Raw genomic sequence first — 16,126 nt, 5'->3', positions numbered from 1 at the left:
CCGGTGGTTCACCTCCTGACTCACTGTGGCCAGGCAGAAAACTTCCTTTGTCCTTCCTCCCAGCTCAGCCTGCCTCATCTCCAGGGCAGGGTGCAGCAGCCAGGGGCAGACTCCTAACCCACAGCCTGAGAAGCTGCGAGGGGTCCAGCAGCAGCTCGAGGAAGAAACATCAGAGAAGCCAGCTGGAGAAGGTACCACGTTTTGAGGGCAGTCAAAGGGCAGAAGTGCCAACCATCTGCCCAAAGCAGAGCTGTGCCTTTGAACCATGTTCCTCTGCTTCCAGAAGTCTTTCAGATAGAATCCAGCTGAAGAGAACAGGCAGGACCCCCTGGGAACTGCCTCTGCCGTTCTCACTTCACACACTTCCGACCTGGCCCAGGGCTCTCAGTGGGTTAGCTCATCCCTGGGCTTGAGCAAGAGCAAAACCCACTCCCCAGAGCTCTCCTAAAGCCCTTTCTTTACCTCTGAAGCTGGTGAGTGAGCAGAGCTGGCTGGTTTTCACATGGAGCTTGTAAGGGTGGAGAGGGCTGGGGGGACCGGATGCAGTCCTGAACCAAGCACGAGAAGAAAACAAGAAGTGTTTGCAATCAGTGCCTCAAGCAGCACATTTACAAAACACTGCCTGGTGAAGTAGGACATCTCCAGACTCAGCAAATACTCAATCCCTGACTGCAGCTCTCACAGCAGCTGTGCAAACATCTCTTGAGGTCCTTCAGGCTTGCTTCTCAGCGCAGCGAGCCAAGGAACCCACCCTCCCTGCTCCCGCCGGGGTCTGCTCGGGGGCTGGAGCTGCAGAACACACAGCTAAGGCTTCAGCAAGTCCAGCTCGGGCTCCATACCTGGATCTGCTGATGGAGGATCTGGTGGTGCTGCTCCTGCTGGTACAGCATGTGCTGCTGCTGCGTCTTCTCCAGCGTCCTCTCGTCCATGTGCCCTCCGTACATCTTCTGCAGCTGCTCGCACTCCTGCAAGGCATCCGACATGCCCCATTAGGGACCCTGCAGTGCTGGCACGGTTTGCTCCCCCAGAAAAAGGAGGTGGAAGCCCCCCCTCAGAGTTCCCAGACTGCAGCAGAACAATAGGTACGTCCAGAGGACACTCAGCAGGGTTGCCACAGAGAGGTGGAAGAGCTCCTCAGCTGGAAAGCCACCAATGCATGTCCTCATCCCTCAGAAGTAAGGATTTCACCTTCTGCTCCCTGAAGCAGCAAGACCAAGACAGTCCAATGCCCCTGCAGAGGCTCTTTCTGAGGCCATTTGTGCCTCTCTCACCTGCTGCAGCTGTTTGATGCTGCTGTTGTTGCCCATCTTCTCCAGGTGGGCTTTGAAAGCCTGGATGCTGGCGGCGCCGTCGGAGAAGCGGCGAACGGGGGAGAAGCGCTCGGTGGGGAGGTGCAGGGTGTTGGAGTCCTTGTAAATGGAACTGAACAGAAGGGGAAGGGCATCAGTGAGGTCAGCTGGAAACCAAATTGCTGCAGAGACCCCCAGTTCCCACCAGCCAGGCTATGTTCTGCTGCCCACTCACCCAGAACAAACCACGGCTTAGCTGAAGAAACCAAGTGCCGCTGGCACCACGCAGCGCAGAGAGGGTTGCCAAGTGCCCTCGGTGCCCAGGCAGGTAACTGGGGTTCAGGGTGGGAGACAACTCAGCCACACACCAGCCTGCAACTGGGCAGCAACCTCCTGCCCACCCCTACAAATCCACCTAGCCCTCAGTTGGAAAAGGCTGACAGAAACCATTTGGTACCCTGCAGCTCTCAAATTCACCACTTCAGTGCCCCCTTCCAGGGCCTTCCCCAGGGCTCCTGACTACATCCAGGGCCTGCAGAAGATGGGGACACAGCTGGAGGAAGGAGCCTGCCCTGCTCTGCAGCCCCCCCAGGAGGAAGGAGGCTGGCAACTATGCTTGGAGGTTAAACAGGAGCACAGGAGGGTGGTTCTGCACAGCAGGGAGAAGCTTTCCAGCGCAGTAACCAAGCTGCCACTTCACAGCAGAGGCTCCCAGTTGCCTGGATGCCTGGCACCGGGCGATCAGAAGGGGCACGCTTGGAAAGCAGACACAGCCAGTATCGAGGCAACTGTGCCCAGGTCACCACAAGCACTTTCCTTTCACAATGAGGTTTCTTCACCATCAGAGGGAGCCAGATTTTTTTCAGGAGCTGCTTCCTCCCGAAATCAGAGCTCCCCGTTCCAAAAGCGAAGCACTCAGCTCCTGCCCCACCGTAAGACGCAGCCTCTGCCACCACCAGCAGAGCTGCCCCTTGTGCCCCTGTGCCTCCCAGCAACCAGACCCAGCTCCCTCTGCCTGCCCTGATGGTTTCTGTGCTTTGGGTTACTCTACAAAACCCAAACAATGCTGGCAGTGCAGGCTCCAGCAGCTTTGTCTGTGAGGAGGTCATGGAGACCTGGGCTCCAGGCACTGAGCCCAGCAGGAACCCAGGAGGCTGCACCCTGAGGTGGTCCCAGACCCCCCTGCTGCCAGGGCTGCCCTTAGGCTGCAGTGCAGGGCTGTCCTGCCCCACCAAGTGAAGCAGTTTCTCCCAGAGCAGCTCTTCCTTATCAGAAGGTGGCTGAGGCTGGAGCGCTTCCAGCAGGCTGGGTTCAGCTCTTGTCATCTGGTTTCAACAGCTGACAAACAGCTTCCTCCCAAGGACAGAGCTGTGCCCCTGCCTCTTGATGCCTCCTTTCCACTTGTTTGCTTGGTGCACTGATGAGAAGCAGAAGCTACAGACAAGCTGTGCTGAGGTCCCCAAAGCCAGGTGGCCGTAGCAGAGTGGCCTCATGCAGCTCTTGTACTCCAGCCCTGCTGCAGATGCTGCCTTACGTTGACCAGCCCCAGGTGCTGCATAAGAAATGGGTTAAAGTCTGTGAAGGGCTACAACAAAACCTAGCTGAGAGCTATTGATGTGATGACACAACACTGCCAGGGGTTTCTGTGCCATGTGGGCCTTGGGCACAGCGTGAGGCAGTTTATTTAGGCCATGGTCAGATGAAGTTTCCCTGATTTCACCACAAAACCTGAGGCTCACAGCACGTTCTGATACCCAGGGGGAGCCAGCAGATCCCATCCTCTGCATGATGCAACAACGTGGCCTCAGCACTCCAGAGCCAAGAGGCAGAGGTGACACCAGAGTGTGCCAGGGTACCTGTGCTTTAACCAGCTGGGCACACAGCAGCTCCTGTGCTGCCTGCACGACCCAGCTTGCCTGGAGGGCTCGAAGCAGTCCTGAGAGCAGGGCATAGCTTGCTTGTTTGGCAAGCTGCACTCCTCCTCCTCCTCCTCTCAAGTTTTTCTGTGACCCTAGAACTCTTTCCCCTCCTGCTCCTCCCATCCCCCAGGCACCTCTGAGGAGTAGCTGCAGGGGACAGAGGAGCTTATCTCGGTTTCTGCGGAGTTCCAGCGTGGCACCAGAGCTGTCTCGGTCTGCTCAGAGTTCACCTGTCTCTGCTGATTACATCAGTGCTCAGCTCAGCAGGTAGCTGGCTCCAATAAAAAGCACTTTGACAAGGCTGCCAGTGTGAGCTGGCTGAGAGAGGGAACAGCAGCACCAGTCTGGGCTGGGAGGTGCCTGCTTTCCCAGCACTGACACCAGCGGGCAGCAGCTCTGAGCTCTGCTGCTCAGCACTCAGCGCCCGCAGGTCCCGAGCGCAGGTTTTCAGCTCCCTCTGTGGCATCAGTGTCTCTGGTTTGCTGCTGTGCCAAGGAGCCTCTGTCAAACCAACACCTCCTTGCCTCAGGAGAGTCCCAGCCACACGATTCCAGGGTGTTTAGATCCCACCTGCATTGCTTCCCTCCTCCCCAGACATTGGGACTTTCTTCCCAGCCCAGCTTCCTGTCCCCATGTGGTTGCTAGCAGAGGTTCAGGTCAGAGTGGCTCAGGTCAGAGTGGCTCTTGAGGAGCTTTGCAAAGAGACTCTGCAGTCAGAACACACAACTCTGGTGCAGGACAGTGAGGCCTACAAGCTCTGCTGTAGATGACTCTTGGTGCTGCACTTTTCTGCCTGCATCTACCTCCCAGAATGTTCTGTCGAAAACCTGCTGCCTGCTGCTAGCTTCACCCCTACCAGCACAACAGGGAGCAGCTTTCCCCTGAAGTGAGCAGCTCGTTCCCAAGCTTTGGAAGCAGGGAGATGGTTTGTGCTGGATCACATGGGCTGACAGAGCCTTAAACCAAGATCCCAGCAAGGTTGTGGAGTCTTATTCTCTGGAGAGATTCCAAACCCACCTGGACACAATCCTGGGCAGCCTGCTGTGGGTGACCCTGCTCTAGCAGGAGGGTTGGACAAGATGATGCTCAGAGGTCCCTTCCAAACCCCAGCACGCTGGAATTCTGTGGTTATGTGATGGCAAATCACCTCCACTCTCACAGCAGCCCTGCGTGGCAGAGCTGCCTGATTCCTGCCGCTGCATTGGTAGGTGCAGAGCCCACAGCAGTGCAGCACTCCCGTGTCCCAGCACGGGCAGACACCTTCTGTTCTCTGGACCTGCTCTCTGTACTCCTTCCTCCTCCTCATCCCTCCCTGCCAAGCAGGATGTCCTCAGTGCTCCGTTCCAGGTGACATCTGAGCAGTGTCCTGGCGAAGAGCTGCCCGAGCGCCCGGTGCCGTTACTCACCGGTGCTGATCGGGGACCAGGTGTGGAGCCCAAGCCCGGGGTCGGAAGGACTGCTGTCCTAGCTGCCTCTGCAAGTCTGGAGGGATTTCAGCTGTAGGGTTGGTCATTGCCAGAGTGTGCCTTTTTGACCTATTTGCCAAGTATCTGCAACAAGCAGGAGCACATTTGATAAGAGACTGATGGGAGCACTCCGAAAGCAGAGAGCGTTAGAGGATCCGGAGGACACGGGAAGGAAGAATGCTTGCTGCAGGGTCTGGATGTGCTGCCCGTGCCCAGCTCCTCACTGGGGCTCCAGGGCTTGGGAGACAAGAGCAGCTCCAGCTGCTTTGTGCTGCTGCCAGTCTCAGAAGGAAAGAGCAGCTGCTGGCTCTTCCCAGTGGGAAAGCCCCTTCCTCTCAAGGGGAACTCTGGCGCTTCCCTTTGGGAACACTTGGGTGACTACCTGCCCTCCAGGTGGGCTCACTCCACTGCAGCAGCTCTGCATCCCTCTCCCAAGGCCTCACTGAGCCATGGGGAAGTCCTCTGTATGTGTGGGGCCAAGAGGGGTGACAGATCACCTTCGGAGAGCTGGCCAGGCACAGAGCTGAGCTGCTGCTCAGCTGCAGCTTTGCAGGATGACCTCTGAGCTTCAGACCAGCTCTGGGACACCCCAGGCAGAGCCATCAGCAGTGGCCAACTTGTGAGAGCAGCAAAGGGGCAGGGAGGGCATCTCTGCAGAGCCTCGTGTGAGTAGAGCTCGGGGAGCAGAGGAAGGGCTGGTGCCAGCCTGGGCCGAGTGCGCCACCTAGGCTCTGCTGCGCCGCCCGGGCAGCCCGCGGCACCCAGCCGGGGACAAGCCAGCCGGGCAAAGCCAGCAGCAAGTGTCCCCCAGCCTGGAGCCAGAGTCCCCAGCGCTAAGGCTGGGCTTGCCTCTTACACCGGTCTAGACTCCAGCCCCCTCTGTGCTAGGACTAAGGTCTGCAGCTCTCTTGCAAGCCCTCTAAGGACAGGGGCAGTGTGGGGGCAAAACCAGGAGCCTGTGCTTGGGAAGGATGCGACATGGGGGCACAGCTCTGAGAGCCACTGCCCTGAGGTGCCAGCTCCTGCTGAGGGCAGCTGGGGGCCCGAGGCCAGAAGAGATAAGGAAGGGAGGGCTCACCCAGGCTGCCTTGGCCCCTGTGGAGTGCTGGTGCTCGGCCGCTCAAGGCCGGGCAGATGAACGCCCACTGATGAGCTCAGCTCCTCTACCCCTGGCGGACCAGCAGCAGCAGCGAGGCAGCTGTGGTAACAGTGACAAAGATCACCTGGCCAGGGACACCAAGGCCACCAACAGGGCCTCCTCACTTTGGCTCTTTTGCCCTGCTAAGCCTTCCCACAGCTGGCAAAGCACAGAAGAGCAGCAAGCAGTGGAGTCGTTGCCTTCTCCAACCCCAGGCTCCCTCTGCTCGCCAGCGCAGCCGCTCAAGCAGAAGACAGCAAGCGAAGAGGATGAAGAGCACTCAGCGTGGAGGGGACTTGCCAAAGGCTGTGCCATTAGCTGGTTAAGAAGGGTTTGATGCAGAGGGGAAGTTTCCCAAAGAGCTTTGCAGCTGTGGTTTGCTAAGATCGTTTGATTTCAGCCCTCCAGGGAACAATCCAATCAGGAGCTCTAGCGGCGCCTCGGCTGCGAGAAGGTTTCCCAAAGCTCCAAAGAGCTGTGACTGTTCCCTGGAACAGAGGAAAGCCTGCACTCTGCTGTCAAGGTCAGACTGAGGAGGACAAGAACTGCTCACGGAGCGTTCAGAGCAGTGTTCTGAGAAGCTAAATATTTGCATCTGTCCCTGGTGTTGCTGCTGTTTACCCTTCCCTGGAAGTTGCTGGAGTGTTGCAACACAAGGGGGGCGGAGAGCGACTGAACACACGACCTGGATGGGGCTTTTCTGGGTCGGCTGGTGGTAAGAAGAACATGTGGCATGAGAGGACTAAGGGCAACAGCGTGGAAGAGCAGCAAGGTGACCTGTGGGGCCCAAGGAGATCTGCATTTCGGGGGGGGGGAGGGTCTGAACATTCCCCTGGCTGGTGGCCGACAGGAGGCTCTCAAAGCGCTTCCAGCTGAGCTGACGCTGCAAAGGCTCAGCTGAGAGCTCAGGTTTGAGAAGGCCACGCAGAGGACACACCAAGTGCTCAGTGGCAGCAGCAAGGCAGGGCTGGGAGGGAGCTCTGTGTCCCCAGCCCTTTCTCCTGAGCTGGGGCAGGCAGCAGAAGCCTCAGCACACTCTGTCACTGCACACACCCACGGCTCAAATCCCCCCTCCGGAGCACTGGGAGCAGAGGAGCTGGCAAAGGCTCTGCAGCACCCCCTCCACCCACCCCACTGCCTCTCTGCCTGCAGCCAACGTCCCAGTGTGAATCTTCCTCCCCAGTGTGAATCCTCTCCAGTGCACCCCCCTGAGGAAACGCTGCCTTACTGGAGATAGTGGCCTTGGCCGACTTGGGGGGGTTGGGGGTCCAGAAAGCTTTTTGAGTTGGAGTTTAGGGGTAGGACTCCATACCCACAGCCACCTGTGGTGGCTCTAACTTCCAACTCCCCAGGTTAGCAGAGAGGAAACTATGCAGAAGCTACTAAGGCAGTGTTAGCAAGGACACAGTTAGTGCTCTGCTGGGCTGGGAAAGGACAGGCACAGCCTCTCCCTGCTTCCCAGCACCTGCTTGCAGCAAAGAGAACAGAAGTTTCCCAGCCCAATCCCTGACATCCTTCCTACTTCAGGCCTCCTGCTGAAAGCCAGAAGCAGGAGGTGCCCACATCTCCAGCGAGCTCACTTTGTTGAAGGCATCAGAGTTGGATGTTTGCTGCATGTCTTGAAACCAAAGCTGCACAGACAACCCAAGGGCCACAGAGGAGAGCTCCTCACCTCTGCTGCTCAGCAGGGAGGTTAGTGTGGGCTGCATGCTGGTGCACACCAAGCAAAGGAATTCAGCAGAGTTCCTGGAGAGCCTGCTAACATCTCAGGGGGATTCCAGCTTGGGAAGCACCTGGGAGTGTCAGAGGAGTAGTTGCCTGCAGTAACCAACACCCCAGGTGCAGAGACACGTCGAGCCCTGGCTGCAGCCTGTGGTGAGGTTGCTCTTGTGTTAATTCAGCTGTGGAGCACCACAGGGTGAGCCTCTTGGAGGCAGCAAGGGCAAACGTGAACGGACTAGGAGTTACCTCTGCACAGCTTCCTGATCTGGCTCCCCATCCGAGCTCTCCTCATCCACAGGGGTGACAGCTGGGACAGCCTGCAGAGAGAAGCCACAGGCTCCAGAGAGCAGCCTGCGCGGTGCTGTCTGCGCACAGCAGCTCTCCCGCGAGGGGATGGAGCAGGAGAGCGCTCAGGAGCAGGCTGCGAGTCAGAGGAGTCAGCTCCGCCTGCAGGAGGTGTTCTGAAGCAGGCTTCCAGCTCTCCTCTTGCTCTCTGCTACTTACTGGTGTCATGGTGACGAGCGGGGAGGGTCCCCGCGGCCGCTTCAGCAGCTGCTGTGCGTGCAGCTGGATGTTGGCGCCGCCGTCCGATGCCCGCCGCCCCAGAGGGCCCATGCCATTCAGCAGCTGCAGCGTGGGGGGCTGCAGCAGGGACTGCTCCTGAGGGGCACAGAGCTGTTACCAACCCTGCAGCAGACCCCAAGGGCACAAACCCAGAGATGGGAGAACATCACCAACACCCCCGAGCAGGAGGTGGGGGAACACTACCAGCAGCTTGGAGCCGAGGTGGGGCAGAGAGGCAGTGCCAGTGCAGCAGCAGCCTTCACCTCTCCATTTCCCTGCACCCTGCTGCAGCTGTTGGGCAGGCTGCAGCCTGCAGCCCCAAAGCTCAGGCAGCTCAGTCCTACCCCTCCCCAGCCCATTAATTCATTTCCTGCTGCTCTCCTCTTTCCTTTGCCACCCTCACCTGGAATCACACCCAAAGGATCGGCAAAAGGGTAAAGCCCAAAGCTGATGGAGCCCAAGTTGCTGGCAAACAAAGGCAGCAAGCAGGAGCAGGCACTCAGAGAGTGGCAAGGCCCAGAGCACAGCTGGGGGTGGTACCTTGTACTCCAGCTGCCCTGTGGGCTGCAGGTTCTGCCGGGGCAGGACATTGTGCATGAAGTTCACGTTGGGGGTCACCTGCAGGAACGGAGCCTGGGGAGTGACCCGGGGGTAGCCAGGCAGCAGCTTCTGCAGGTCTTCCATGACTTCAGTCCTGTGTGATCACATTTATAGAATGAGAAATGGTGTGAAGAGAACCCCCCCAGGGGCCCAGGGCACCCAACTTCCCTCTCACTCCTCTGGGCATGGTCATAGAGAGCAGCTGAGCCACACTCTGGGGGTTTGATTTGGTCCTTTCTCCCTTGCAGGCTGAGATCTGCCAGAACTGGGCCATGCCAGCAGTGTAGCTTGGCTGAGAAATGCCACAGCAGTGGCCACCACCATGGCTTCCACAGAGGAAGGAGGCAAGCACCTCACCCTCAGCTGAAATCCTGAGCAAGGGGAGCCCTGGGACATCTAAAGGAACACTTCTGCTAAAGAGACCACTTCAGCCTCTTCTTCCACTCAGCAAACCTCAGGTTTGCAGACCTCCCTGCCCATAGCCCATGTATAAACCTGGGCCACCTCAGCAGGACCAGAGCTGTCTGCTAGGAGTAAGTCCTGAGGTGCCCTCAGCCCTCCAGCAGGCAGGCAGAGCCCAATACCAACCGTGGGTCAGCCACTCCAACCGTGTGCCTCCTCATGGACAGGTACCGCACCAGAGCTTCAGGCGAGGGCTCCTCCCCTTCGTCACTGTCCAAGGTCATTGTTCCCTCAGGCTGGGCAGGAAGAACATCACAGATGTTGAAATGCACAGTGAGGGTCGAGAGAGAGAGGCTTTGATGCCAGCCCAGGGTCATCAAGGGGTGTACCTCACCTCTACAATCTGGTTTTCAGGGTTGATGAGCTGGACTTGTGGCACGTTGATGCTCATGGCATTGCCTGTCTGCTCTGTCTGCTGAGCACAGAGAGCATGGTCAAGGGTGAGGCTGGCACCTCTGATAACCCCCTACAAACACTGCTAGGCTGACACCAGTGCCCAGACTGAAGCACTGGAGCACAGGGAGGTGACCCTGGGGCCACTGAAGATCTGTTTGTTCTTAATTCTCATTTCCTCACCTCCCTTCTGCTCAGGCAGTGCCAGCAGTTCTCCTGCTTCCCCTCTCAGAGCTAACCCTCATTTCTCAGACAGCAGCACAGAGTGAGGAGGAAGCACAGCACAGCAGCTCAGCTCCCACCCAGCAACCCTCACACTGCCTTCTCCTGTGGCATGGCTTGGTCAGCAGGGCATTTCATCGAGTCATAGAATCAGTCAGGTTGGAAGAGAGCTCCAAGCTCATCCAGCCCAACCTAGCACCCAGCCCTGCCCAAACAACCAGACCATGGCACTAAGTGCCCCAGCCAGGCTTGGCTGCAACACCTCCAGCCACAGCCACTCCACCACCTCCCTGGGCAGCCCATTCCAATGCCAATCACTCTCTGACAACAACTTCCTCCTAACATGCAGCCTCAACCTGCCCTGGCACAGCTTCAGGCTGTGTCCCTTTGTTCTGTTACTGCACGCCTGGCAGAAGAGCCCAACCCCAGCTGGCTACAGCCTCCCTTCAGGTAGCTGCAGACAGCAATGAGCTCTGCCCTAAGCCTCCTCTTCTGCAGGCTGCACCCCCCCAGCTCCCTCAGCCTCTCCTCATAGGCCTTGTGTTCCTGTTTGCTGAACCAGCAGCCCACGAACCAACCGCTCCTCAGCTGGGGAGCATCTCTACCCTCTCGATGGGGAGGGGACAGGCAGGGCCAGCTGCTGGCCTTGCAGGGCTGCAGGAGCAGCAGCAGGGCAGGGAGGCAGGGCGCACCTGGATGCCAGCAGAGGGGGGGAAGGCGATGGTGCGAGGGATGCTGGGGGAGGAGGCGATGCGCAGGTTCTTGTGGCGCCGCAGGCGGTCGCAGAGCAGACTGTAGATGGCGCTGTAGTGGTCGTAGGCGTCGGCCCTCAGCGACTGCAAGGGAAGGGCAGCAGTGGTCACCACCTCCTGCCCAGCACTGAAACGTGCTCCACGCTGTGCTGGGGACACTCAGTTTCCAGCAGGGATAAACAACAGTCACAGAAGGGGAGGGGTTGGAAGGGACTTCCAGAGATCATCGAGTCCAAGCCCCTGCCAGAGCAGGGTCAGCCAGGGCAGGGCACACAGGAATGCACCCAGATGGGGCTTGAAAGCCCTCAAAGATGGAGACCCTCTCTGGGCAGCCTGCTGCAGGGCTTTGTCACCCTCATAGAACAGAAAGCTCCTCTTCATGTCCAGATGGAACTTCCTGTGTTCAAATTGATGCCCACTGCCTCTTGTCCTGTCACTGGGCACCACTGGGAAGAGTCTGGCCCCATCTTCCTGACACCCACCCCTTAGATATCTGTAAGCACTGATAAGACCCCAGCTCAGCCTCCTCTTCTGCAGGCCCAGCCCCATCTCTCAGCCTCTCCTCCCAAGAGAGATGTTCCCTTGCCCTCAGCACCTCAGTGTCCCTGGGCTGGACTCCCTCCAGTACTCTCGCCCTTGAACAGGGCACAGCAGGTGAGGCCTCACCAGAGCAGAGGGGCAGGGGAGAACCTCTCTCAAAAGCACGGTTTGGTAACATAACAATGGAGACCATTTGATGCCAGTGGGAAGGGGCAGGCCAGGGGTGCCAGCTGCAGAGCCTCACCTGCACCGTGCGCTCCTTGTCCAGCCCCATGTCCGCCATGGCCAGCAGCACTTCCTCATTGAGTGGCTCCAGCTGCCTCTCGGTCTTCAGGTGCTGGCACTCAGCTATCAGCTGCAAGGGCACAGACTCAGCTCAGTGCTGACATCCCCAGAGGCACCCCACGAGTCACACAGCAGTGGCTGTGGGCACGAGCTGGCAGCATGGCACAGCCAGCACAGCCTTGAGTGCTCGATGCCAAGGGGAAAGACAAACAGACACAGATGAGGAGTGATGGGGAAGGCAAGGCCAGATGTGGAGAGTGCAGAGGCAGAGCAGCAGTGCTCAGTATCACAGAGTAGTAGGGGTTGGAAGGGATCTCTAGAGGTCATCAAGCCCAACCCCTCTGCCACGGCAGGGTTCCCCAGGGCAGGGCACACAGGTGGGTTTGGAAAGCCTCCAGAGAAGGAGACTCCACAGCATCTCTGGGCAGCCTGCTCCAGGCCTCCAGCACCCTTACACCAAAGAAGTTTCTCTTCATGTTGAGGTGGAACTTCCTGGGCTCCAGCTTGTCTCCACTGTTCCTTGTCCTATCATTGGGTGCCACCACAAAGGGCCTGGCACCTTCATCCTGGCACCCACCCCTCAGATCTCCTCTCAGCCTTTTCCTCTCCAGTCTAATGAGCCCCAGGGCTTTCTTCACAGCAGAGATGTTCCAGTCCCTTCATCATCCTCATAGCTCTGTTGGACTCAGATCCATGTCTCTGCTGAGCTGGGGAGCCCAGAATGGAAGCTCTCAACGGGCTGCAACCAGCACTGCAGCAGCAGCAGCAGTGAGTGCCCAGAGCCCGCTGGCACCACGCAGAGCCCACTCTCACCACCCTGCCTCTCACCCTGTCGAACTCGGCGTCGGCCTCGCCCAGCTTCATCCACTTGTGTTTGCAGATCTGCTCCATGGAGAGCCTCTTGCTGGGGTCCAGGACCAGCATGTGGCGGATCAGATGCTCGCACTCTGCGTGGGAGGAGAGGGGCTGGGCACCCACAGCTGCCGCCCCGGCGCTGCCCAGCGTGCCCTGCCACTGGCCCGGGCCACCTTGTGCTGGTGGCCAGAGCCCCTGGGGGGCAGACTCTTACCCAGCCCCTCCCCACCTCTGGCCGTGGGACACAGCTGCCTTTGGGAGGCTGGAGGGCAAAGCATCCTCTGGGAAGTGGTGGAAGCCTCACCCCTGGAAGTCTTTAAGACCAGGCTGGATGTGGCTCTGAGCAACCTGATCCAGCGTGAGGTGTCCCTGCCCGTGGTGGGGGGGACTGGAGCTGGATGACCCTCGAGGTCCCTTCCAGCCCTGAGAGCTCTGCAATTCTGTGATTCCCCACTCAGCAGGGGCTCACTGTGAGGAACTGTCCCACGGTGTCACCAGGCAGTGGCAATTGTTCGGGTTGGAAAAGCCCTCCAGGATCATCCAATCCAACCAGCAACCCAGCACCACCATGGCCACCAAACCCTGTCCCCAAGTGCCACAGCCACAGGTTTCTTGAGCACCTCCAGGGACGGGGACTCCACCACCTCCCTGGGCAGCCTGTGCCAGTCCCTGACCACTCCTGACCACATCCTGGCCAGCGCTTGGCTCCGGTTTGCACAGCTGAGTGCATTCCTAAACCCCAGACTGGGACCTCTGTTTATGCCACAAACCCTTGCCCAGAAGCTCAGCCCCTTGGCACACCAACCCCCATCAGCTGCTGTGGCCCAGCCTGGGAGCCCCTTCGAGCCCTTACCTGTGGACATGAAGAAGGGGATGCGGAACTTGCCGCTGAGCACCCTGGCGCGCAGGTTCTGCAGCGTGCTCCCGTCGAAGGGCAGAGCTCCGCACACCAGCACGTACAGCACCACGCCCAGGCTCTGCAGGCAGAGGGCACACAGTCAGCTGCCGGCAACAGAGCCCCGGCCCGGCCACGGCAGCACAACCCCGGCCCGGCCACGGCAGCACAACCCCGACCACGGCAGCGCAGCCCCGGCCCGGCCACGGCAGCACAGCCCCAGCCCAGACACAGCAGCACAACCCCGGCCCGGACACAGCAGCACAGCCCCAGCCAGGGCACAGCAGCACAGCCCCAGCCAGGGCACAGCAGCACAGCCCCAGCCAGGGCACAGCAGCACAGCCCCAGCCAGGGCACAGCAGCACAGCCCCGGCCAGGGCAGCACAGCCCCGGACACAGCAGCACAGCCCCGGACACGGCAGCACAGCCCCGGCCAGGGCACAGCAGCACAGCCCCAGCCAGGGCACAGCAGCACAGCCCCAGCAAACCTCATTCAAAGACAACCAAGAAGAGCAAAGAAACAGCAAATCCCATTGGAAGGAGCCTCGTTGGCATCTCTGTTCCAGGCCAACTGAATGGCTCCTTCCAGCTCCAAGCCTCATTGGAGCCTTGGGAGTCACAGAATGGCTTGAGAGAGAGACAGAGGTTGATCACCTACCCAGATGTCCACCTTGGGCCCATCGTACTCCTTCCCCTCAAAGAGCTCGGGGGCAGCGTAGGGAGGGCTCCCACACCAGGTTTTCAGCAGCTGCCCAGGTGTGAAGATGTTACTGAAGCCAAAATCTGGAAGAACAAAGAGAGGCCAATAGAGGAACAGGATCCACTCCAAACGCTGCTGCAACCCCTCTGCTGAGCACAGTGAAGCCAGGTACAACCCCACCACTGCCAAAACCAGGGGCACAAAGGTGGTCAGAGTAGTAGAGGTGCAGAGGTGACCTCTGCACTGAGACACGAAAGGCCAAGTAATGCCAGCAGCACCTCCACTTCTGCAAGTAGCAGAGCCCAAATTTGAGCAGCCTGCTGCCAGATCCACCCCTGCAGCCTGCTTCAAGTTCTGCCACCACACTGCTTCTGCTTTTTGGCCTTGATCTTTGTACTGTGTGCAGTTCTGGAGCCCCCAACACAAGCAGGACATGGAAGTGTTGGAGCCAGTCCAGATTTGGCCACCGAGATGCTGAGAGGGCTGCAGCAGCTCTGCTATGAGGACAGGCTGAGAGAGCTGGGGCTCTGCAGCCTGGAGAGGAGAAGGCTTGGAGGAGACCTTGGAGTGGCCTTGCAGGATGTGCAGGAGGCTACAGGAAGGCTGGGGAAGGACTACTGACAAGGTCTGGGAATGACAAGTGGAGGAGGAATGGGTTTGAACTGGCAGAGGGGAGATGTTTGGAAGAAGTTAGTTGCAGTGAGGGTGGTGAGACACTGGCACAGGTTGGCCAGGGAGGTTGTGGAGCACAGAGAGGGAGGGTGAAGAGACACTGGCACAGGTTAGCCAGGGAGGTTGTGGAGCACAGAGAGGGAGGGTGAGGAGACACTGGCACAGGTTGGCCAGGGAGGTTGTGGAGCACAGAGAGGGAGGGTGAGGAGACACTGGCACAGGTTGGCCAGGGAGGTTGTGGAGCACAGAAGCACAGAATGTGATCTTTGATCACATTCTGTGCTTCTGTGCTCCACAACCTCCCTGGAGGTGTTCAGTGCCAGGCTGGATGAAGCCTTGAGCAACCTGGGTCTGGTGGGAGGTGTCCCTACCTACGGCAGAGGATTGGAACTGGCTGAGCTTTGAGGTCCTTTCCAACCTAAACCATTCTGATTCTATGATCACAGAGGACTTCCCAACCTTTGCTCTTTGCTTTCCACCCAGGTTGGAGGCACCACACCAGGACCACTCAGAGCTGCTTTGCTGCAGGCCACCTGGATGGTGTGGAAGGAAGCTTCCAAGAAATTCCACATCAGTCCTGTGAGTTCACTTCCAAGCTTCAGCTCCTCTGGTGCTCAGTTTCATAACCCCCACCGTGGCCACCACAGCAAGGGCAGGATGCAGAGGAAGGACATTTTGCCTCCCCAGAAAGCACTCCACAAGCTGCAGACTGGTTAGAGTAGGCAGCTCCACTGAGCACCTCAAATCTCACACCAACAGCAAAGCTCCTAACCTCTTGGGCAGTCAACCACCAGCTAACCTGAGTGCTAAGGGCACCTCCTGCTAACCAACCTGCCACCCTCTGCCACAAGCACTGAGCAGGGTGAGGAAGCTCAAACCTGGACCTGAGAGAGGGAAGCTTCTCCTCACAGAAGGGTAAACCTTGGCTACTTCTTTTTCACCTCTACTGCATGAAAGCAAAGCCAGAGCCAGAGCGAGGCAGTTCCATGCCCCATGAAGGTGCCCTGGCTCTGCCAGGAGGGGCAGTGCCACGGAGGTGAGCTGCAAACTGTGTTTGTGCCAGAGAAGTGGCAGCAGGAGGCAGAGTGACACTAATGTGCATGGACGGGGACCCACGGCTGAGAGGACGTTTGGCATGGCACTGGCAGCAGCAGCAGATCCTCACAGCAGGCTCCTGGGAGCAGTGCTGGGAAAAGCCAAGGAGGGCCAGAAACACTCAACCTGCAAACTGGAACCTGAAAGCATCCTGGCAGTGGCAGGAGGTGCAGTGCAGAGAGCAAAGCTCCTGTGAAGAGGCTGAGACTGACCCTGGCACTGGTCACAGCCGCAGGGTATCTGGGGTAGAGGCAGTGCCCACACCACTGCAGGAGCCACACAACACCTCACTAACACTGCCCAGCCAATCCACTACCTGGTGGGTCCCTGATTCTGCCTGCTGTTGCTGCTTCCCTCCCAGGATTGTCCATGACCCAATTCCAGGTGATTTTTCTCTGCTCTCCTCCTTCAAAGAGCTCCTGCAGAACTCAGCACAGCACCCAGCAGAGCTCAGCACAGCTCCTGCTAGCTCAGCTCCAGAAGGGCACTGCTGATCTCCTCCTTCCCAGCCCCTATCAGGGGCAAGGCTCTCCATGCAGAGCTGGTTTTATGCCTGT

General features: G+C 58.8%; 1 protein-coding gene across 1 annotated transcript in view; it reads right to left on the bottom strand.

Moving 5' to 3' along the window:
• The window catches only part of SIK3 (SIK family kinase 3), an 82,041-nt gene that overhangs the window by 12,578 nt on the left and 53,337 nt on the right, over window positions 1–16,126 (bottom strand). Inside the window, 14 exon segments of the mRNA XM_064173385.1 lie at window positions 463–548; window positions 840–965; window positions 1,272–1,422; window positions 4,615–4,758; window positions 7,781–7,851; window positions 8,039–8,194; window positions 8,639–8,792; window positions 9,287–9,396; window positions 9,495–9,572; window positions 10,468–10,611; window positions 11,312–11,422; window positions 12,181–12,299; window positions 13,061–13,184; window positions 13,761–13,885. Of these exon segments, the coding sequence (XP_064029455.1) occupies window positions 463–548; window positions 840–965; window positions 1,272–1,422; window positions 4,615–4,758; window positions 7,781–7,851; window positions 8,039–8,194; window positions 8,639–8,792; window positions 9,287–9,396; window positions 9,495–9,572; window positions 10,468–10,611; window positions 11,312–11,422; window positions 12,181–12,299; window positions 13,061–13,184; window positions 13,761–13,885 (1,699 nt within the window).

Source organism: Pogoniulus pusillus, chromosome 38 (genome assembly GCF_015220805.1).
Source record: "Pogoniulus pusillus isolate bPogPus1 chromosome 38, bPogPus1.pri, whole genome shotgun sequence".
Classification (NCBI taxonomy): Eukaryota; Metazoa; Chordata; class Aves; order Piciformes; family Lybiidae; genus Pogoniulus; species Pogoniulus pusillus.
The sequence above is the reverse complement of the archived record's forward strand: the minus strand, read 5'-3'. Positions and strand labels throughout refer to the sequence as shown.